A 23,693-nucleotide genomic window follows, 5' to 3' on the forward strand; every position below is an offset into this window, starting at 1 on the left:
AAAGTGCTTGGCATTGTAAAGGGGGCCAATCCACATCAGCCCACCCTTGATGTGCAGCATCTACCTTCGTTGAGGGTTAAGGTTAGGATTAAGGTAAGGGAAAGTCATTAAAAATGTGTTAAATCACTTAATACGTTGGCGCCTAAATATGCTGACTTCTTTGTACAGCTCGGCAGCCATTTTGCGGTAGTTAAGATCATCGTTTTCATCATCATATACCCTGTTTATCACCACGGGTGAGTCAAAAACCGGAGTCGATTTGCCCACCATTTTCTTCCACAGTCTTTTATTTGTAAATAATAAAAATGAACTCTTGAATATAAAACATACACATCAGTAGAGCCACATCTGTTATACAAACAAGAAATGTTGAAGTGAATACTTCTTTCCTAGATATGGTGTTTTGAGTGGAAACTCATGGACTGTAAACAATCAGTATCGTGGAGTAATACCGACAAAGGAAAGGGCAGTGGGCCGCACCGCAAGAGGTTCAACTAAAACGTCAGCTAACAAAACCTTTATGGGTTTTTCAATTCAGTCCAAACCATGATCAAATACGGGGATTAAAGTTTTGCAGTTAAAGAAACAAGGTGGCATGTGTTGCAAATAGTCATGTTGGTTTTGGCTGCTATGAGGAGAAACTGAAAGGTCTGCTGGCTCCCCCTTGTGGTTGGGCACCGCTCAGCGGCTCTCAAAGCACAGGGCGAGGGGCTCAGATCTGTTTCCATAGGACTAGGAATGTTTGGATCGTTTTGTGTGTGTAAATATCGTCCCCCTGACTCATATTTACAACGTGTGTGTGTGTTTATAAGTGATAGTTGTATAGTCAGATACACTCATTTGATAATCATATATATCTATATCTTTTATCATTTATGTCATAATTATACTTCATATACATTAATCTCTGTTTTTATACACACATTCTCTACCTAGCCCCACTGCCAAAGACTATAGTTAAAACACCTAGCTCCTCAGATAGTCAGTTTGCTCAGTACTACGATACAGCACTGTTCTCCAAAGGGTTCAAAAGGAACACAAGAAAAGAAAAAAGTCTTTTGGAGACTTCCTAATATGGATATTCATACGCAGAGTGGGAGGTGTGGCCTGGGCGGAGCTTATTCCCCCGGTGTCCGCCCTTGGATGGCGGATGGCTTTTCTGTTTGTATTCATATTCAGTACGAGCAAACTGTACAAGTACATGCAACATACAAGCTGGCCTAAAGTATGTGGAACTAACACACATTTAGTCTAGTCTCTTTTTAAGTAATTCGTCTGGCTTTTGTTTTACAAAAAAATGTGCATGCAGCTTGGGCCGGGGTCCCGAGTCATGCTGCGCCCGCCACACTCGCCGGGGGTGACGAGACCTCTGCTGGTCTGCAGACCACCGTCACTCGAAACCAAATATGCACACAGGGAGTCTGCACCACATTCTCAACATTCTCAACTCTAGGCAAATAGAATATGGAATAAAATAGATCTAACCATAATTTGGCCCTTTTTTTCTCTTTCGCAACCATTTGTTGTCTGAAAAAGAATCAAGCTTTTGTGTTTGCTTTGATCTTAGAACAAGTATTGTCTTCACCTGTGCAGTCTCCCTCCCCTAACAGGTTGTGCAATCACGCCAATCCTCACAGATATAGCAATGCCATGACGACCTCAATGCTGAAACACATTTTGATGGGCAGCTGTCGGCAGGGTATCTTCAACCTTTTCCCTTTGTCTCCTGCACACTCTTTATGGCCTCACAATAACCTATTCACTGATCGGCTACACCCAGCCTGGGCTGACATCCCTTGTGCCCCCTAACAGAGTGGGCTGCATGAGTCCCTTCAATCTCAGGAGCACAAGCCATAACACACTCAACAGAGGGAGAGGAGGAATGGAGAAAGAGGGGACAAAACAGGAGATGTCAGAGAGGAGGAGGATGGATACATAAAAAGGAGGGATGAGAAATAGAAGAGGTGAGACTCAGGAGCAAGGCCTAGCAGCCCAGAGAAAGGAGAGAAGACAGAAGGAGGGAGGCATGGGAAATGATTGTCTGACTTCAGCTAAACTTTGATTGGCTAGTTCTCGCTCTCCCTCTCTTTCTCTGTATATCTCTATCTGTCTGGCTTTGATTTGCTTAAGGTTTATCTTGGCCCTAGGGATGTGGTCATGCACTCTGGTCAGTTGTGGTCCATTGGTTGTTGTCCATTTGGGGTTGTGGTTGCGTTGTGGTCACTAAGAGCGCATACCAGCTGGTCCTGAGCTGTCCAGGGATGTCTGGGATGCCCGCCGCGTTAGCGAGGCTAAGGTAGGGTCCACCAATGAGGAAGGAGGAAACAATTTGTACCAGCCAATCACTGTGCTGGAGAGGTCCAGCTCCTCCAATAGGATCTGTGCAACCCCCATGAAGCATTTGTGATCCAGTCGCCCGTAGTCGCCCCAGACTATTACCTGTGGAGAGGGACAGAGATAAGGCCAAGGATCCACACCTTCTAGCACACACGTACGCATCACACACACACACGTACGCATCACACACACACACACAAGCAGTACACGTCCCCGGTGTTATTACCTGGAGGACTTTCCCCTGTGGGCTTTCCTCAAACAGCAGGGCCTGCTGGTAGAGTGGCTCCAGGGTTTTACGTGCAATCTTGGTTTTCTTTTTGGCTTTACAGGCTCCGTTATCCAGCAGGTAGGCCTTGACATAGGGTGCTGCAGAGACAGAGTGGTGTGGGGGAGAAAGGTGAGGGAATGGAGAACAGACACACTTATCTGGGATTTTGTGTGTGTGTGTGTGTGTGTGTGTGTGTGTGTGTGTGTGTGTGTGTGTGTGTGTGTGTGTGTGCGGTACCTGGGAGTGATTTGGACCCTGGTTTGGGGGTAAGGCCACGTGCTCTAATCACCTCCACCTCTAGCTGGCCTTTTTTGTCCATCATTCCGATCTGAACATCTCCTGTAAACCATACACGGTATATCATTAGTGGTGTGTACTCAAGGGAATCTAGGCTTCCCCAAAAATTGTACCCCAAAAAATAAATAAAAAACACTTAAAATAACGTATCTTTCATCTCCTTGTGTTTCATGAGCCTTAATGTACTTTATCTCACCGGAGAAAGCATCCGAATGAGTGAAACCGCGCCCCTCTGTCTCTGTATGTGTAGCCCATCTATCTGATGTCGTCTGGTCAAAAAGAGTATGACATTGTTGCCGATCGTAGGGAAGCCAGAGAGAATTTGGCCCCCCTTGATAAAAAATATATGAAATAATAGCCAATCAGCGTTGAGATAAACTGAGTGAGCTCAATTGTGAACGGTCTTTGCGCACCAAAAAAAAGTGTAAAGGGAAGCCAGTTTGGATTTGGCTTTACACCAATCACATCAAATTAAAAGCAGTACGTCATTTACACAATTTCTTATATTTTTGCATGTTGTTGTGTCACTGTCCTCCAGTGGCTAGCTAGTGAAAATCGTTCCTTTCCTAACTAGTGATGGATAAAGATATGGATTTAGACTTGTGGTTTTATTGAATTCTCCCTCCATATTGGCCAATGATTATAACAGCGATACTAACCCAACCATTAGTTCATACCTGGTTGTGCCCCTGGCCTGAGAGGATGGAAGTTCAATATGTAGCTAGATGTAGAAGGCTAACGTTAATTAGCTGGCCTGGCACATCATTGCCCATGAAAGGAATTTAAGTTAGCGAGCAAGCATTTTAGCCAGGTAGCCTAGGACAACAACAACTAAAATTGTGTACTGTATGACAGAGTGATGAAAGAGAGGAGGATGGCGTTTCTCTACAAGTAGTATGAGTCAACATGTTTTTTCTACTTACACACACACACGCTAATCAGCACCATGGACAGCCACCTCATATTTAGCTTATGTTTATTGAACTAAATTGTTTTTGGTATCTTTTAGTTGTCACTGTATTAAACTAAGCATAGGTGATTTGATGATGTTGAAGTTCAAATGGTGCTGGAATAGTTGAGGCAGCTCCTGTTTTCTTTTCGGCGGTAACTCTCTATGGTTCTAAATCAATAGTTGTTTAGCAGTCCGAAAATGTCAGAAACATGAACTTGCTTGACCATGCTGTAGGTCATGTAACTGTTTGTTACATGCAATGTTTTGGACTTCACCGGACAGATGTTGCTCTCCACTTTTGTGATGAAACAAAGGTGTGGTTGAATTTATTCTGCCACTGTCTTCTTAGTGTCTCGACCTTTAGGCCTCTATATCAAGGCATATGAACTAACAGGTTATAGAGCAAACAATGCAATTATCACAACATACTGTCATGACTGTCCTGATCAGGTCAGGTTACAGTTGACCACAACCCTACAGATTATCTCTCAACCCCAACAGAGGATCTAGGGGTCTGAAGATGTGGGGTTTTTATGACCCCTCACGCCCATGGTAAATCTTAGGCCACAGAAATTCCTTTTGTCCTGTTACTATGGAGAACCAGCCTCAGAACATTAAACATGAAATAAAGGGACTTTGGAACAATGGTTTCCGTCAGCCACAATAGTGGTCATGACGATAGATGGAATATGAAAATGTATGTCATTTTCGTTTTGTTATTAAAGGTTAATAGATGACGTTATTATGAAAACATTGTAACGTCAACAGTTTACCTAGTATATGTTTGATGTTTATACATTGTAAGTTGTATGGAAAATGTCCAAATCAAAGAGAATGTTTTGGTAAAGATGAAATGTGAAGATAGTTGTCTAAAATTGGATTTGAGTAAAATCTAGACCTTGCCCATAACTTGGTACGCCCAGATAATTGCCCTAAAGGCGGATACGCCCACTTCTGACATGAGGGTATAAAACCTGTGAGTAAAGAATTTACAGATAAGACTAAGTGACCCAAGCTGCAGCCGAGGTCTAAAAAGTCAATGAACCCAAAACGCAACACAAGTTTGAAGACAAGGAAATCTTTTTCTACCCAAGCTACGGATGAGTAGCTGTGTTTAAGCGGGTGAATTCAAGTCAAACCACCTAGCCTCCGCCTCCCATTGAATCGTGGTATCTACACTGTTTCATTCCTACGCTGTGAGCACTGAGCTACAGAGCTGTCTGTCCTCAGAAGAGCCCTTCCAGAACAAGGACGAGGGAATAGACTCCTAAGCCAAAAGGACATTGTGAGGATGACCAGAGAGGTGCGCCGGAGAAGTGCGTCATTGAGCAGGCTGAACAGTCCCCTGAACGGTCTACGCGGAGAATCCACAGAGACCTTCCCCACGTAATTACATCATTATATTCTGACCCATAAGAGCGGCAGATTGGGGCAAGGCTAGAGTTAGAATAAGTATAGCTGACAAACTCACCCAAATGTATATTTCTCTCGTGTACTTTCTCTTTTTCTCTCTCTTTTAAATCCCCATTTTGGGTAACACGTGCCATGGTGTGTTGGCCCGTTATACTAAGTTCTAATCAATAGCCTAGAATGTGTTTTTGTGTATGTGTATATTTTATCATCATTTTAGCTTTCTAGCAAATAAATACTCAACTAAGATTGGTGTGGTACGAACTCATTGGTGAGACCCGGGTCCGTGCAGATTCCCAGATTATGCGAAGTTCAGAACGAGATTGTAGAGGGAACTCATTAATTAGCGGCTGTTGTAAAATCGCTATTCTGCTATTCTTTGAGTTAATTTGGGAAATAGAAACTCAATAAAAACTTATTTTCCCATGGTGCCCCAGGTTAATGAGCAAATAATTGCTTGATTCAGTTAATCACGCAATTAGAAACTTTTAATAATTCGATGAGCAACAGTCGTCACATTAACTAATACAACGTCACAACAACACACTGTAGGGTAAGGTTGTAATATGGCTTTTTGTCCCTGGCTTGGCTTCCTTAGCGATTTTACCCACGCATCACTACTGTCCATCATATCCCTTTGTGCCACTCACCCATGGCGGGTGTGGCTAACGTTTGCCGGCCCACCAGTTGGGCGGGGCCAAGGCCATCCAGGAAGTCACTGAACTGACTGTCAACCCCCAGCCTCATCCCCGAGAAGATTAGACTGGAACACACATAAACACACTGAGGTTAGACTACTGAAGATCAGAATAACGTTAGACTGGACAAGCATTGAAGTGAGAATGACACTACCACTACAAACAAAGAGAGAGTGAGGCTAGAGATACTGACTTCCCCTCAGAGCTGTAGCTGTTCATGCTCCCGTCAGTGGAGTCTCTGCTGGCCTGGCGGTTCATGGCAGAGCGGGGGTACTCTACAGCCATGCCCACCTCTGTACTCCGCTGGATCTGAATTTTGTTCTTTTTTTTGCCCTTCTTCTTAGTATCCACCACAACTGCTTTTTATTACACACAACAAATACAACAACAATACATTCATATTACCAACTGGTTTTAATATGGGTGCTGGATACAGGGCTTGTGTATGGTGGGGTCTTGTTTGTATGGTCTGTCTGTGTTACCTTTCTGGGAGGTGAGCTGTGAGGTGCTGCAGCTGCGTCTGGAGGGCAGGCCTACAATGGCCACCACCCGTTGGCTGAGGCTGGAGCGCCGCTTCTTGCCCCCGCCCAATGCTGTATCTGATTGGCTGCCGTCCGTGTGCTCAATGCCATAGATCTCACCACTCACACTGGTGCTCTTCAACATGCTGCGGCCTGACGCACGCATCGCCTTGCTACACACACACACACACACACACACACACACACACACACACACACACACACACACACACACACACACACACACACACACACACACACACACACACACACACACACACACACACACACACACACACACACATACACACACTTTGTAGTCTTTACTGCAACACACAGGTGTGTGTGTGTGTGTGGTTCTATTTACTTGAAGCGTCCCCGGGGTCTCTCTGACTGGATGGATATGTAGCTGGTACTACTGATGCGGGAGGCACTGCTGGTGCGAGAGATGGCTGACACGTCGCTGACATCACTGTCTGAAGACTTGCGGGATACGTTCTCACAGCTGGTTCTCCTCTGGTCCTTATACAGCTAGAGAGAGAGGATTAGAGAGGGACAGGATGAGAAGAAATATTCACATGTATTTCATGCAAATAAAGTTGACTGAATTCAATTATTTTTAATTGAGAGGGGGGATAGAGGAGCGAGGGGTGAGAGAGAGGCAAGATGAATATGGAGAGATGGTCATAGATATGGGGAGTGAGAGAGAGGGACAGAGAGATGGAGAGAGGTCAGATGAGCTCCTGCAGTTTTCAGCATGTTCTTAACTAAATGTAGATTTAGAGTTAGATACACTTGGATTTTTTTGTCGGGAACATATACAGGATGCTACCCTCTACAACATAACCTTCACTCCAAATCAAAACTCAAAACCTACAACCTGATTTTGGACAGAATTACGGAATCACCTGGAAGGCTTACAACTACCAAAGATTATTATTCCAACGCTATACAGCAAATGCTCTGGAAAACAACAAAAACCTGAAAACACCATCCAACCTGGAACTGAGTGAATAATGTTTAGTATGAAGCTATATTTTATTTCCATAAGCCAAGAAGAAAATACATTACATTGCTTTATAAGGACTGAATTATAATTTAAGGCTGCCATGCTTGATACAACTTCAATTAGCACTGAAGTGTCAAGTGAGAATGTCAAAGCCCTTTAGCCCAACAATGGCAGGAGAGTCGAACAGTCTACTCCAACCAAATGGAGAAGCCTTAGAAGCTTCCTCTCACTGTTCAGAGGTAATTCAAATACAGTACCCTGTGTATGTAAAGAATGATAAGGCAAGAAAAGATCACAAAATGAAGCTCTTTATGGAAAATCAAGAGACTTTTTGCTGACTATTATAAAAATGGGAACATCAGCAACCTCATCTTCCACACAAACCATCCCCTGGCATGGCACAGTGCCACTTTAGCACACTACCCCTTTGTTAACAGGGGGGGTGTTAACAAGGGCTGGAAACTCAGGATACTAGACAACGAGGACTCTGAGTCAGCTAATATACGTATATCCCTATAAGTTTGGAACAGTATTGGTACAGGGCAACCCCAAACAGTTTCAGTTGGACTTTCAACTAATCAAAGAATTAGCCCAGCAGGAGAAGCTCTCCCTTGAGAAAGATACCCCCACCCCGAACGGGTCAGACCAGACCTCTTCTTTATATAACCCCACAGGCGAGCAACCCCAAGTGGAAAGTCAACCTCCCAGCACAGAGTACTACCCCCTCATTGAAATTAACGATAAATTTACCCAGCTGGAGGTAAGGCAAATCAAATCAAATCACATTTTATTTGTCACATACACGATGGTTAGCAGATGTTAATGCGAGTGTAGTGAAATGCTTGTGCTTCTAGTTCCGACAATGCAGTAATAACCAACAAGTAATCTAACCAACAATTCCAAAACTACTGTCTTATACACACAAGTGTAAGGGGATAAAGAATATGTCCATAAAGATATATGAATGAGTGATGGTACAGAGCAGCATAGGCAAGATACAGTAGATGGTATCGAGTACAGTATATACATATGAGATGAGTATGTAAACAAAGTGGCATAGTTAAAGTGGCTAGTGATACATGTATTACATAAAGATGCAGTAGATGATATAGAGTACAGTATATACATATACATATGAGATTAATAATGTAGGGTATGTAAACATTATATTAATATATTTTACATCCTTTCCCATCAATTCCCATTATTAAAGTGGCTGGAGTTGAGTCAGTGTGTTGGCAGCAGCCACTCAATGTTAGTGGTGGCTGTTTAAAGCCTGATGGCCTTGAGATAGAAGCTGCACCAGCTCCAGGTGGAGCTGGAACAGCAGGTGATTACACTTCAGTCAGCACAGACCCAGACAACAGTCCAGCACACCAACACCCCCTTAACCAGACCCGGAGAGCTGGAGGTGGAGAGAGACATATCTGCACTCTGGACTGTGGTGAGACAACTTCAACAGGAGAAAGAGCAGGAGCAGAAGAAGAACAGAGCACTAGAGGTGAGGATCAGACTGCTGGAAGAGAGGGTGAGGGGAATGGCATTTGACAGAGAACAACCCACTAGAGAGGTGGCAAACCAAGCAGAGAAGCCAGCCGAACAGCCCACCTCAGCTCCCAACAAAAGTCTCAACACAAGAGCAGAACAGTCCACACCAGACCCTGACCATAGCATCAACATCACAGCAGAACAGACAAATGAAGAACCCCAAGCCCAGGGTATCTCACCCCCTCTGAGCACCCCCCCTGTCAGCCACCCTGATAGCCCCCCTGCCAACCCCCCCCCCCCACACACACTGAGGACATAACCAAGACACAGATTGTTCTCCTTATGGACTCAAATGGGAAATACATACAAGAAGAAAAACTTTTTCCCCAAACACAGTGTCTAAACTCTGGTGTCCAAACACCCAGCGCGCCCTAGACCTTCTGTCTGAGGACCAACTAGGGTCACCCAGCCACATAATAATACACACAGGCACAAATGACCTGAAAACACAGCAGGAAAGTGTGGCCACAGCACTCAAGGGAGTGATAGAAGCTTCTTCTTCTACTGCTACCATACAGTGGGTAAACACAAGTATTTCCCGTGACTGTGCCTCAAAACCAAATGTTTCCTGGCCCACCACTCCAACCTGGACTTGAACCGCCTCTATGACTAGGTCCACCGATACAAGGCAGCAGTGCCCACCTTCGCCGGACTCTAAAAGACATCACTGTCAAACTCAGCCAGCTGCCAACACTTCACACAGGAGCAACAGATCAATAGACACCCTGCTCAGACCAGCGAGACACTCTTCCAGACCTGTGGGACAACCCACCCCCACCCCAACCAATCAACACCCCACATAAATCAATCATGCCCACACCCCATTTAGGTCCCCTCAGATCAGACCTATGTCCCTCCTTCCCACCCCATGTACACCACCCCCGCAAAGAGGGCCTTAACGTGGAAGTCACGCATACGCCCAGGCCGTGAGCAGGCAAACAGGTCCAACCCCCACTCTTACACTAACCCAAGCCAATGGCATGTACCAGATGCTCAGCAGGCTCTGCTCACACTTACTGGCCTGAGGCCAAACCACATGATCAACATGTGGAACACAAAGCCTTCACTATCACATCCTGGAATATCCAAGGCCTGAGGTCATCTGCCTTTGGCCTTAAGAGCAGGAACCTGGACTTCATCAAAGAAATCGGAAATACAGACATTGTCATCCGACAAGAAACCTGGTATAGAGGAGACGGACCCACTGGTTGCCCTCTAGGTTACAGAGAGCTGGTAGTACCATCCAACAAACTACCAGGTGTGAAAGAGGGAAGGGACTCAAGGGGGAAAGCTAATTTGGTATAGAGCAGACCTAACTCACTCCATTAAATTAATCAAAACAGGAACATTTTACATTTGGCTAGAAATTCAAAAGGAAATCATCTTAACAGAGAAAAATGTCCCGTGTGCTACCTATACCCCCCCAATAGAATCCCCTTAGGGGGAAATCAATCATTTCCAGGCCCAGGGACATGTACTAGTCTGTGGTGACCTAAATGCTAGAACCGGACATGAACCTGACACCCTCAGCACACAGGGGGACAAACACCTACCTGGAGGTGACAGCACCCCCCCCCCCCCCCCATATGCCTCCCTAGGCACAACTATGACAACATAACCAACAAAAACGGGTCACAACTACTGAAGCTATGTCGCATGCTGGGTATGTACATAGTCAATGGTTGCCTTGAGGGGACTCCTATGGTAGGTACACCTATAGCTCATCTCTTGGCAGTATTACTGTAGACTACTTTATCACTCAGAGCGTTCACAGGCAGTCCACTGCCAACCCTATCAGACCACAGCAAAATCACAGTCTGCTTGAACAGAGCAATACTCAATCACGAGGCATCAAAGCCAAATGAACTGAGTAACATTAAGAAATGCTATAGATGGAAGGAATGTAGTCCGGAAACCTACCAAAAAACAATTAGGCAACAACAAATTCAATCCCTTTTAGACAACTTCCTGGATAAAACATTCCAGAGTAATAGTGAAGGTGTAAACTTGGCAGTAGAAAATCTAAACAGTATATTTGACCTCTCAGCTTCCCTATCAAATCTAAAAATCTCAAATAGAAAACCGAAGAAAATTAATTACAATGACAAATGGTTAGAGGAAGAATTCAAAAATCTAAGAAAGAAATTGAGAAACCATTCCAACCAAAAACATAGAGTCCGGAAAACCTGAGTCTAAGCTTTCACTATGGTGAATCACTAAAACAATACAGAAAAACACTATGGAAAAAGAAGGAACAGAACGTCAGAAATCAGCTCAATGTAGTTGAAGAATCCATAGACTGTAACCACATCTGGAAAAATTGTAAAACACTAAACAAACAACATAAAGAATTATCTATCCAAAATGGAGATGTATAGGTAAAACACTTCTCTAATCATTTTGGCTCTATAACAAAGATCAAACAGCAAAAACATATACATGATCAAATACAAATCTTAGAATCACGTATTAAAGACTACCAGAACCCACTGGATTCTCAAATTACCTTGAATGAACTACAGGACAAAATAAAAACCCTCCAACCTAAAAAGGCCTGTGGTGTTGATGGTATCCTCAATGGAATGATAAAATATACAGACAACAAATTCTAATTGGCTATACTAAAACTCTTTAACATCATCCTCAGCTCTGGCATCTTCCCCAATATTTGGAACCAAGGACTGATCACTCCAATCCACAAAAGTGGAGAAAAATTTGACCCCAATAACTACCGTGGGATATGCGTCAACAGCAACCTTGTGAAAATCCTCTACATTATCATTAACAGCAGACACGTACATTTCCTCAGTGAAAACAATATACTGAGCAAATGTCAAATTGGCTTTTTACCAAATTATCATACGACAGACCACGTATTCACCCTGCACACCCTAACACATCAAAACAAAGGCAAAGAAATTCATGCTTTGTTGATTTAAAAAAATACTTCGACTCATTTTGGCATGAAGGTCTGCTATACAAATTGATGGAAAGTGGTGTTTGGGCAAAAACATACGACATTATAAAATCCATGTACACAAACAAGAAGTGTGCGGTTAAAATTTCTTCCCACAGGGCCATGGGGTGAGACAGGGATGCAGCTTAAGCACCACCCTCTCCAACATATATATCAAACAATTGTCGAGGGCACTAGAAAAATCTGCAGCACCCGGCCTCACCCTACTAGAATCTGAAGTCAAATATCTACTGTTTGCTGATGATCTGGTGTTTCTGTCACCAACCAAGGAGGGCCTACAGTAGCACCAAGATATTCTGCACAGATTCTGTCAGACCTGGGCCCTGACAATAAATCTCAGTAAGACCAAAATAATGGTGTGGCAAAAAAGGTCCAGTCGCCAGGACCACAAATACAAATTCCATCTAGACACTGTTACCCTAGAGCACACAAAAAACTATACATTCCTTGGCCTAAACATCAGCACCACAGGTAACTTCCATAAAGCTGTGAACGATCTGAGAGACAAGACAAGAAGGGAATTCTATGCCATGAAAAGGAACATAGACTTCGACATACCAATTGGAATCTGGCTAAAAATACTTAAATCAGTGATAGAACCCATTGCCCTTTATGGTTGTGAGGTCTGGGGTCCGCTCACCAACCAAGAATTCACAAAATGGGACAAACACCAAATTGAGACTGCATGCAGAATTCTAAAAAAATATCCTCCATGTAAAACGTAGAACACTAAATAATGCATGCAGAGCAGAATTAGGCCGATACCCGCTAATGATCAAAATCCAGAAAAGAGCTGTTTAATTCTACAACCACCTAAAAGGAAGCAATTCCCAAACCTTCCATAACAAAGCCATCACCTACAGAGAGAACCTGGAGAAGAGTCCCCTAAGCAAGCTGGTCCTGAGGCTCTGTTCACAAACACACCCCACATAGCCCCAGGACAGCAGCACAATTAGACCCAACCAAATCATGAGAAAAAAAAGATAATTACTTGACACATTGGAAAGAATTAACAAAAAAACAGAGCAAACTAGAATGCTATTTGGACCTAAACAGAGAATACACAGTGGCAGAATACCTGACCATTGTGACTGACGCAAACTTAAGGAAAGCTTTGACTATGTACATACTCAATGATCATAGCCTTGCTATTGAGAAAGGCCGCCGAAGGCAGACCTGGCTCTCAAGAGAAGATAGGCTATGTGCACACTGCCCACAAAATGAGGTGGAAACTGAGCTGCACTTCCTCACCTCCTGCCCAATGTATGACCATATTAGAGACACATATTTCCCTCAGATTACACAGATCCACAAAGAATTTGAAAACAAACCCAATTATGATAAACTCACATATCTATTGGGTGAAATACCACAGTGTGCCATCACAGCAGCAAGATTTGTGACCTGTTGCCACAGGAAAGGGTCAACCAGTGAAGAATAAACACCATTGTAAATACAACCCAACATTTATGCTTATTTATTTTCCCTTTGTACTTTAACCATTTGTACATCGTTACAAAACTGTATATATACATAATATGACATTTGTAATGTCTATTCTATTGGAACTTCTGTGAGTGTAATGTTTACTGTTCATTTTTATTGTTTATTTCACTTTTGTATAGTATCTACTTAACTTGCTTTGGCATATGTTTGCCATGCCAATAAATCCCCTTGAATTGAATTGAGAGGAACAAACGGACAGGGATATGGGGAGCGAGAGAGAGAGAGGGACAGAGAGAGATGGAGAAATACAAAGAGGGTTAGGGTTAGGGGCTGACCTCAAGTGACAGGTGACTGACCTCGCGTTTGCTCTTGAGCACCCTCTCCACGTCCCTGCTAGAAGTGGACGGAGCAGCAGAACTCCTATAGGAGTCCCTCTGCTGCACCTTCATCTGGAGCTGACGAACACGCTCCTCTGCTGCTAGGGCTAGAAACACACACACACACACACACACACATACATACAGGGAGGAATCAGCAAAAATATATACACCCACAATTAATCACCGCACACCCACAATTAATCACCACTCACTCACTCACCTACTCACTCACTCACTCACTCACTCACTCACCCTCTCAGGCTTACAGACAAAATCAAGTCAAGAAAGCCACACACACCTTGCTCTACGGGGCTGCTGCTCTTGTCTGGGACCTGTGGGAGTTGTCTGACCCTGCGAGTTGCTGACGAGGACATCACTGAGGAGGACAGAGACGCACCACCTTGGAGGTGGCCCCTGAGAGAGAGAGAGAGATAGAGAGAGACGGAACGAGAGAGAGGATGAGAGAATGCACCCACTACTAGGTTCACTGTTAGACAGAGTTTTGACACATAGGATCTAAGAAGAGCACGAGACAGAGTCAAGCTTGGTAGGAAAGTGAGGGGAAGTGTACTACGCGCAATATGCGTCTCAGTGTGGCTGGTGTGAGGTCTTGTTACAAAAACAACTTGATACATTTAGACCAAGAAAAACAGACAATTAGCATTATTGAGTGTACAAAACATTAAGGACACCTTACTAATATTGAGTGGCAACCCACCCTTCCCCTTTTGTCTTCACCTGCTTTTGTCTTCACCCCATCTGTCACCCTCTGAGTGGCATACACAATACATGTCGCAATTGTCTCAAGGTTTAAAAATCCTTCTTTAACCTGTCTCCTCACCTTCATCTACATTGATTGAAGTCGATTTAATAAGTGACATCAATAAGATATCACAGCTTTCACCTGGATTCATCTTGTCAGTCTATGTTATGTTCTTAATGTTTTGTACACTCAGTGTACACTTACACACAAACACATACACACAAACGCACAAACACACACGCAAACGCACACACACACACACACACACACACACACACACACACACACACACACACACACACACACACACACACACACACACACACACACACACACACACACACACACACACACACACACACACACACACACACACACAGGCCCATGGCTGGGGTACAATATCAAATAAATAGTGCATTATAGGCAGTGGAATTATGGAGGAGGAAGGCAACAGCTCTTTCTCTCTCAGGCCGCTCCTCCAAGGGGACTGAGGTGAGGGGTCAGAGGTCAGCACCTGTATGGTTGGGGTGAGCCCGGGGCCAACTCTCGGAGGGTCCCCTTACCGAGAGGCCGCAGGGGAGGGGGCCGTCCTCGGGACCCCCTCAGGATGGAGGTGGGCTTTATTCTGGGGGCCCCAACACACACACCATACACACCGTGTGCACAAAGTCGCAGCATGCAAAAATTAAAGAAAATAACAGAATAGAGGAAAAGTGGAAAAAAAGGAAAAATGATGAAAAGAAAAGAAGGAGCTTTGTCAAACATATTGAAATCAGCATACACAGTGTGAGAGACATCTCAGAATAAAACATTGTTAAAGGTGCAGGTCAAACTACCTGATTCCATATTAGGAAAGACCCCACCTTGATACTGAACTGCCAATTACAAACGCAAGCTCATCTTGCCTCCATCTCAGCGAATCCTGACCTATGCTTTCATGATTATGTTGGCATCCCCATGCTATCCGCTGTACTGCACTGCAGCCCAGTACAGTACATGTGTATGTGACTTAATCTGATAGATTATTCTGAAATCAGCGTTCAAAATTGTGGTAATGTGGATGAACTGGTGGACAGAAAAGAGGGGGATCCCCACTAGAGGTAAAAGTCACCATATAGGTGCAGATTTAGGATCAGTTTACACCAAACAAATCCTAACCTCAATTATTGTGGGGGAAAACTGATCTTAGATCAGTGTCTAAAGTGAACTTCATCCTAGACTGGGAATTTGTGGGAGGGGACAGACTATGATGGCAGGATGAATCTCGCAATGAGATTCACATGCTCGACTCAAACTTTAATTTCAATTCTGTGCTGATGTGAATGGGAGATTTTATGAAAGTTTGAGGATTGGGCCGGAAGTGATGATGTTGATAAACAAAAATCAGGGTATATGTTATGGTTGGCCCCCTTACCTGTCGTTGTCAGGGAGCTTCTTGCCCAGAGTGTGACAGGTGGATGAGTCCAGGCTCCGAGTTTGCCTGGGAGATGGGAGATGAGTGGAAAACAGAAAGAAACCGATGAAGGGATGAATAAATAAACGGAGAGAGTATGGGACACGGGTAAACAGCTGGGGTAAGTGAGAGAAGTCTGATTTTCTATTTGTCATGAAACGTCTAGCCTTATGCTCTACAGAAGACAAGCCAGTTAGGTGACTGATTTGATTAAGTTGTCAATACACATCAATGGAATATGGAGTACGGAACAATGATCATGAAGAAGCGTCACACATGTATTGACAAGTAATGTGTGTGTATGTGTGTGTGTACCTCTTCTTTGCACTGAGGTGGTTAACTGTCTCCTGTCTAGGTACTAGAGGTTCCATCATCCATTTGCTTCATACACACCACAAACACGAAGGTGATGAGATGACATGATGAGAAACACAGGCACACAGACACACACAAAAGCACACACGCACACACACACACACACACACACACACGCACCACTTACATAGATATAAACTCAACTTTAATCCTGAATTATGTTGAATTTGTTATGAATATGAAAGACACACTTTATTGATAATGATAAAAGCTCAGTTGGCAATGCAGTAGACACATAAAAACTTCTGAAATCCTTATCAAAGCTCAGCGATTCTAAAGGAGAAGATAAGGAGAAGATAGAGGCTTCTAGAATGCTAGAATACAATCTGGATTGTGGAACACAACCTACAGACTGTTAGATTCTAGAATAAAAACTACAAGCCACAGGGATTATAAAGAACAAACACAAGAAACTAGTCCATACTATGCCAAAAGACACTGTACATAGTCCCATAGAGAAAAATGATTGATTGTGATACGTTTAGGTTTAGAAGTTAGCTAATTATCAGTGTTTGCATTTGGGTTTAGGACAGGTGTGGGGGTTAGGGTTGGGGTTGGGGTCAGCTGCTAACAGGGGGGTTGGGGTGGGAGCAGTGGGGAAGGGATACCTGTCATCTTCTGGGGAGGCGTGTTGGATTAGAATCCTGGGGCTGGCGGGGCGTCTGCGGGGCAGAGACTGGGAGCAGCTGAGAACCAGCAGCACCCCCGGTGGACACACAGAGAAACACATGCATCACATGCATCATATCTCATGTGTTTCTCATCATATCTCTGAGTCTCAGTTTAAGGCTGTTACCACAAATGCACAGATCATTTCAGACTACTCCCACAAAAAAGGACCCTCTCTTTAAGACATCTCATAAAGTAGCTATGTACAAACAGTCACTCCAGCAGATTCACAAAGAGAATGGATTGCTACAGATACTTGCACTAGTACTATATCCTTTTACACAAACCTTAAGGGTGTACTTAAAACTACATCCACCACACTGTCCCCCCACCCCCCCCCCCACACACACACACACACACACACACACACACACACACACACACACACACACACACACACACACACACACACACACACACACACACACACACACACACACACACACACACACAGGTGGTAGATAGCTGAGGCTGGATGCAGGCAGTGTACAGGTCAGTGGGCTGGTACCTTTGGGGATCTGGTGAAGGAACACTATGGTTCCTTTCTGGGTTCAGACAGTTGGTGCTAGCACTCCTAGTCTTAACCCTGTCCAGAGAGGTATGTAGATCACTAGCTCAATAACAAACCATCCAATGTAGGGGTGGAGAGGAGCGGACACAGAACAAAGAAGAGGAACATGGAAAGGAAAGAGATGTTAGGTACTTAAATCATAAAGGACATGCTAGTCTGAACGTTGTTTTAAGTGATTCGATGATTGATTGGAGTCAATACAAGTCATTCAGTGTTGGGGAGTAGTGAACTATATGTATTTGAAGTAGTAATTGAACTGAATTTACAGTTGTATTTGAACTAAATTCCAATCTTGGTAGTGTTTTCAGTAGTTAAATACTTTATTACCATGTAGTGGTGTAGCTAACTACTGGAAGGACACACTACTTTTTTTGCAAAAATGGGTGGTAGACAAGAATACATTTTGTTTGTTAGCATCAGATCTGCCAAATTCTCACTTGAAACATCGTTTTTAGTCCATGACATTTCAGATTTAAATATGATACTTTTTCATAGTTAAGTTACTATGAAAAAGTAGTTAAGTTAAGTAAACTATATTTTTCATAAGGGTAGCTTTAGTGTAGCTTAACTTTTAAAGTGAGAAGTAACTGGTAGCTTGGTAAAATACATTTTCAGAGTAGCTTCCCCAACACTGAAGACATTGTCAGGTCGTGAGATAGCCAGGTTGTCATGGAGACCTGTTCTCCGGTTGTCAGAAGAGTTTGTGAACATGGTATGAGGAGGTCATTGAGGGCTGAAGGTGTGTGTGTCTTACCTAACGGTGATCTCGTCTGTAAACCTGAGAAGGCGTTGTGTGAAAGAGCTGCGTATTGCCGTGACAACGCTGGAACTCACCATCGAGCCAGTCTTTAGACATGCAGGAAGTGTGGAACTTTACTCAAGACAATGAAAAGAGTAACATATAAAAAGCATGCAATAAACAGACAACAAAAAACAACTTCACATCAAACAAGAGTGGGAAAGGATGTGGTAGCCGACAACTATGGACAATACTCACGTGGGCAAGAGAACTGTTTTTGGAGTGCAAACTGGACTACTTTCAATACTTGCCCCAAGTCAATTGATGGAATTCATCCCAAAAAATCCGGAAGATAAACATCAGTAAGACCAGGATACAGTCGGGTGCATATGATGTAGTTATACGAGGTCAACTCAAGGGATGTTACCTCCTGAACATAAAACTACAGAAGTATCAACACTGACGGTGGTACAACGTTGGGAGGGGAGCCATTTTCTAACACAACCTCGCTCTCTTCTTCTTCCACGTACCTGTAAATGTCCTTGTGGATGCCATTGACTAAGAGAGGCATCTTAGGGGGTAGTATGGTACTGTGTCTAGGAGAGCCCCTGGGGTGAGTCGTGTGACGTATGTGTGCATGCAGGAGACGTAGATAGAAAACGGGGAAGGAGGAAGATGGATTAACAGAATGTAAACATGGTTCCTAAAATACTACTAAAGAAAGACAGGAGAGCAGCATGCCAGCTGAGTGCATGTATGTCAGGCTTATCCAGCCTCTACCAGCCATACTTTACCACCTACCTATGTGGGTGGGCTCACTGGGACAGTATTGCACCTTTGTCGAATGTACTGGATCTTTTACATTTTTACAGACACTCTTATCCAGATCGACTTACAGCAGCGATTAGGGTTAAGTGCCTTGCTTTAAGGGCACATGGACAAATGTTTCGCCTAGTCGGTTCCAAACCAGGAACCTTTGGGTTACTGGCCCAATGCTCTTAACCGCTAGACTACCTGCCTTCCAGTAACGCGCTGAACTAAAGTGGCCTCTAATGTTGGAGGAACATTCATTCGGCCATGAATGGACCAGAATAGCTACATGACGCTAACTCTGAATAACTATCTGCCCCTCAGGCATTGGCCAGGGTCAACAGAGGCTATGTGCGGTCAGTGGTGGACAGTCCCAGTGTTGATGTCTGGGTGGGTATGTGTTGCGTCACTGTCACACGGGACAGGATGGACACACTGAAAGATCCATCACTCTCTCACACACACGATGACGCATTTAGGAGATTGAGTGAAGTCATCAAGAAATATACATCCATCTTTATGCAGCTCCAATATTCATGTATAAAAGGGCTAAGGATAAAGGCTGATAAGGATAGTGTGAATGAGGATGATGATCATATCTAATACTTCCACTACTAATAATAATATTTCAATATCAAATTAAATTACACCTGTTTACCTTTCAGTGTGTAGGCATTCTGCACTTTTGCCTCGCATTGACTGGTGGATCAGGATGACCTCACTGTAGTTACCATGGGGATGGATGACACATGAGGAAGTAAACAACGAAGCCAAACCAGAGGACAGAGAAAGAACAGAGATACAAAGCTGAGCCAGCGGAGAACAATGGGAGAGGTAGAAGTTACCCCTAACCATAGATCTATCAGATGACTCTACCCAATTTCCCAACCCTAACCATTACAGGGGATGAACAAATCTGACCCTGTATCAGTGGTTAGGGGAAACTTCTACCTACTCCGTTGACAGCAACTTTTGTCTCATGGCAATAACTTAATCGAGTCTTAATCAACAAACAACAGAGACCAAACAAACAAGTGGCCAGCCATATCCAAACAGTCCCCACAATTCATTGTGCCGAATCACAGAAAGAAGAACACAAAGGAAGAAATTCAACCGAAGGTACTGTCTGAACTGAAAGAGATGGAAGGGAGAGGGAATCCATGGCCAACTGATTGTACACACACACACACACACACACACACACACACACACACACACACACACACACACACACACACACACACACACACACACACACACACACACATACACACACACACACCTGTCATCTACATAGTCCTGCTCCTGGTAGTGTCCTCTGGTAGAGTCGTAGTAGCGGGTGGGAGAACGAGACCTCCTACTATGGTGGATCTCATCATCCAAACTCCTGATACAGAGGGGCGAGATATGGAGATATGGGACAGGGAGAGAGATGGAAAGAGATAAGGGGGAGAACAAGGCTTTTAGCTGTGGTAACTGTACAAGTTGGCTATGATAATAGTAAAAGCAATATTCTCAGCGCTACTTGTTCTGGGTCACGGAAACGGCAAAACAAAAAGTGGTCCTTCAAGTTCTCCTCCCTTTCCTCTCCTCACCCTTTTCTTCATCAACACCCCTTCTCCCCCCTCTCCTCTCCTCTCACCTCTGGGTGGGGACATTGGCGGGTCGTGATCGCCCCCTGCCCTGTTCCTCTCTGTGAGGAGAGACAGATCGAGAGCGATGCTGGGGTGTCCTCTTCTGCTCCGGCACCTCCAGAGTGGTGGCGTGGGGATCCTTCTGCTGCCTCCCCCTCTCCCGCGAACCCCTCTCGGCAGCTACACACACACCCACAGGGGGAGAGAAGCTGTGTTCATAACAGCAAACATACATACGATATATTGTCCCAAACTGGCACAATTGCAGGCAAGTTGACATTTATTGTCATGAATCTTGCCCTCGAGGCAGAAATGAGAGATTTTTGAAATGGTCTCTATCGTAAATGTGGAATGTGTCTCTCAGTAAGACAGCATGCCCATGGCCCCACCCACCTTTAGACATAGGTCCAGTGTCATCGTACTCAGGCTCTTTAACACGCTGAGAACCTGCACAATGGTTGGCACACATGGAAAACACAGGCACAGACAGAAGGAATGGGGTAAGCAGACCACATTGATATAGACATGCATGCCGACACAAACACACCACAGAAGGCTGCTGAGGGGAGAACGGCTCATAATAATGGGCGGAACAGAGCAAATGGAACGGCATATTTGATACCATTCCACTTATTCCGCTCCAGCCATTACCACGAGCCCATCCTCCTCAATTAAGGTGCCACCAACCTCCTGTTGTACACACAAACTACATTTATATACAGTAATATCTCAAACGCACACCCAGACACACACGCACGCACACACACACACACACACACACACACACACACACACACACACACACACACACACACACACACACACACACACACACACACACACACACACACACACACACACACACACACACACACACACACACACACACACACACACCACTAACACACAATAGGGTAAGTAGACCACATAGATTACGACCAGATGTATTGTGAACACACATCGGACATGCACCCGTCTGTGACTTACGCTGCAGCTTCTTGCTGGGTGTGTCTGTGTTTCTGCGGGGCATGTAAGGGGATGGCCAGGGCAGGGGGATAGACGACACGTCGTGGGTCTGCAGCTTGTACCAGTGAGGCTTGTCATCCAACGGGGCTGTCTCCAGCTCTATTAGGATCTAGACATACGTAACCAATATAAACAAGATCAATCAGTTACACACAAGGCCAATGACAGCAGTTCATGCACTCCTAGATGCACAATTGAAAGCATTCTGTCAGTTCGGCAACTGCACCACACGCAACCACTAGGCTCTCCAGAGGGTGGTACGGTCTGCACACTGCCTGCCCTCCTGGACACCTACAGCACCTGATGTCACAGGAAGGCCAGAAAGAAAGATCATCAAGGACATCAACGACCCGAGCCACGGCCTGTTCACCCTGCTATCATCCAGAAGGCGAGGTCAGTACAGGTGCATCAAAGCGGGGACCGAGAGACTGAAAAACAGCTTCTATCTCAAGGCCATCAGACAGTTAATTAGCCATCACTAGCCGGTTACCACTTGATTAGTCAACCCTGCACCTTAGGCTGCTGCCCTATGTACATAGACATAGAATCACTGGTCACTTTAATAATGGAACACTAGACACTTTAATAATGTTTACATAATGCTTTACACGTTTCATATGCACAGTGCATTCAGAAAGTATTCAGACAGTTACATCATTTTTAAATGGAAGAAGTTTGGAACCACCAAGACTCTTCCTAGAGCTGGCTGCCTGGCCAAACTGAGCAATCGGGGGAGAAGAGCCTTGTCAGGGAGGTGACCAACAACCCGATGATCACTCTGACAGAGCTCCATAGATTATCTGTGGAGTTGGGAGAACCTTCTAGAAGGACAACCATCTCTGCAGTACTCCACCAATCAGGCCTTCATGATAGAGTGGCCAGACAGAAGCCAGTACAATATGCCTTTCAGTAAATGGCACGACAGCCCACTTGGAGTTTGCCAATAGGCACCATCCAACGTGACAGAGCATGAAAGGATCTGCAGAAAATAATGGGAGAAACTGCCCAAATACAGGTGTGCCAGGCTTGTAGCGTCATACCCAAGAAGACTTGATGCTGTATTCGCTGCCAAAGGTGCTTCAACAAAGTACTGAGTAAAGGTTCTGAATACTTATGTAAATGATATATTCCAGCAAAAATGTCTAAAAACCTGTTTTTGCTTTGTCATTATGCGGTATTGTGATTAGATTGATGAGGGAAAAAACCTATTTAATCCTTTCAGAATAAGGCTGTAACGTAACAAAATGTTGAAAATGTCAAAGGGTCTGAATTATTTCTGAATGCACTGTAACTGTATTCGACTATATTTTAGTCAATACCATTTCGGCATTGCTCATCCTAATATTTATATATTTCTTAAATCCCTTATTTTACTTTGAGATGTGTGTGTATTGTTGTGAATTGTTAGATACTACTGCACTGTTGGAGCTAGGAAGACAAGTATTTAGTTGGATATTACTGCACTGTTGGAGCTAGGAACACAAGTATTTAGTTAGATATTACTGCACTGTTGGAGCTAGGAACACAAGTATTTAGTTAGATATTACTGCACTGTTGGAGCTAGGAACACAAGTATTTAGTTAGATATTACTGCACTGTTGGAGCTAGGAACACAAGTATTTAGTTAGATATTACTGCACTGTTGGAGCTAGAAACACAAGTATTTAGTTAGATATTACTGCACTGTTGGAGCTAGAAACACAAGTATTTAGTTAGATATTACTGCACTGTTGGAGCTAGAAACACCAATATTTAGTTGGATATTACTGCACTGTTGGAGCTAGGAACACAAGTATTTAGTTGGATATTA

The 23,693-nt window shown here is 44.1% G+C and overlaps 1 protein-coding gene across 7 annotated transcripts in view; it reads right to left on the reverse strand.

Moving 5' to 3' along the window:
- Nucleotides 1-264: 264 nt before the first annotated feature.
- Nucleotides 265-23,693, reverse strand: part of LOC135511008 (regulating synaptic membrane exocytosis protein 3-like) — a 66,355-nt gene continuing 42,926 nt past the window's right edge. For 2 of the 7 annotated variants that reach the window (XM_064932441.1, XM_064932437.1), the window contains 13 exons: nt 21,845-21,992; nt 21,251-21,304; nt 20,866-21,037; nt 20,506-20,610; nt 14,142-14,257; nt 13,820-13,947; nt 6,851-7,014; nt 6,445-6,656; nt 6,156-6,321; nt 5,915-6,027; nt 2,843-2,944; nt 2,564-2,703; nt 265-2,439 (listed from right to left, as the gene is read on the reverse strand). In XM_064932441.1, coding sequence (XP_064788513.1) covers nt 2,224-2,439; nt 2,564-2,703; nt 2,843-2,944; nt 5,915-6,027; nt 6,156-6,321; nt 6,445-6,656; nt 6,851-7,014; nt 13,820-13,947; nt 14,142-14,257; nt 20,506-20,610; nt 20,866-21,037; nt 21,251-21,304; nt 21,845-21,992 — 1,836 coding nt within the window. In that variant the 3' untranslated portion in view covers nt 265-2,223. Of the gene's footprint in view, nt 2,440-2,563; nt 2,704-2,842; nt 2,945-5,914; nt 6,028-6,155; nt 6,322-6,444; nt 6,657-6,850; nt 7,015-13,798; nt 13,948-14,141; nt 14,258-16,020; nt 16,087-16,374; nt 16,441-17,042; nt 17,121-17,611; nt 17,714-18,428; nt 18,854-18,943; nt 19,022-19,881; nt 19,945-20,505; nt 20,611-20,865; nt 21,038-21,250; nt 21,305-21,844; nt 21,993-23,693 lie in introns of those variants that run through there. The other 5 variants (XM_064932440.1, XM_064932435.1, XM_064932434.1 and 2 more) reach the window with 5 other exon arrangements.

This window comes from Oncorhynchus masou, chromosome 23 (genome assembly GCF_036934945.1).
Source record: "Oncorhynchus masou masou isolate Uvic2021 chromosome 23, UVic_Omas_1.1, whole genome shotgun sequence".
Lineage (NCBI taxonomy): Eukaryota > Metazoa > Chordata > Actinopteri > Salmoniformes > Salmonidae > Oncorhynchus > Oncorhynchus masou.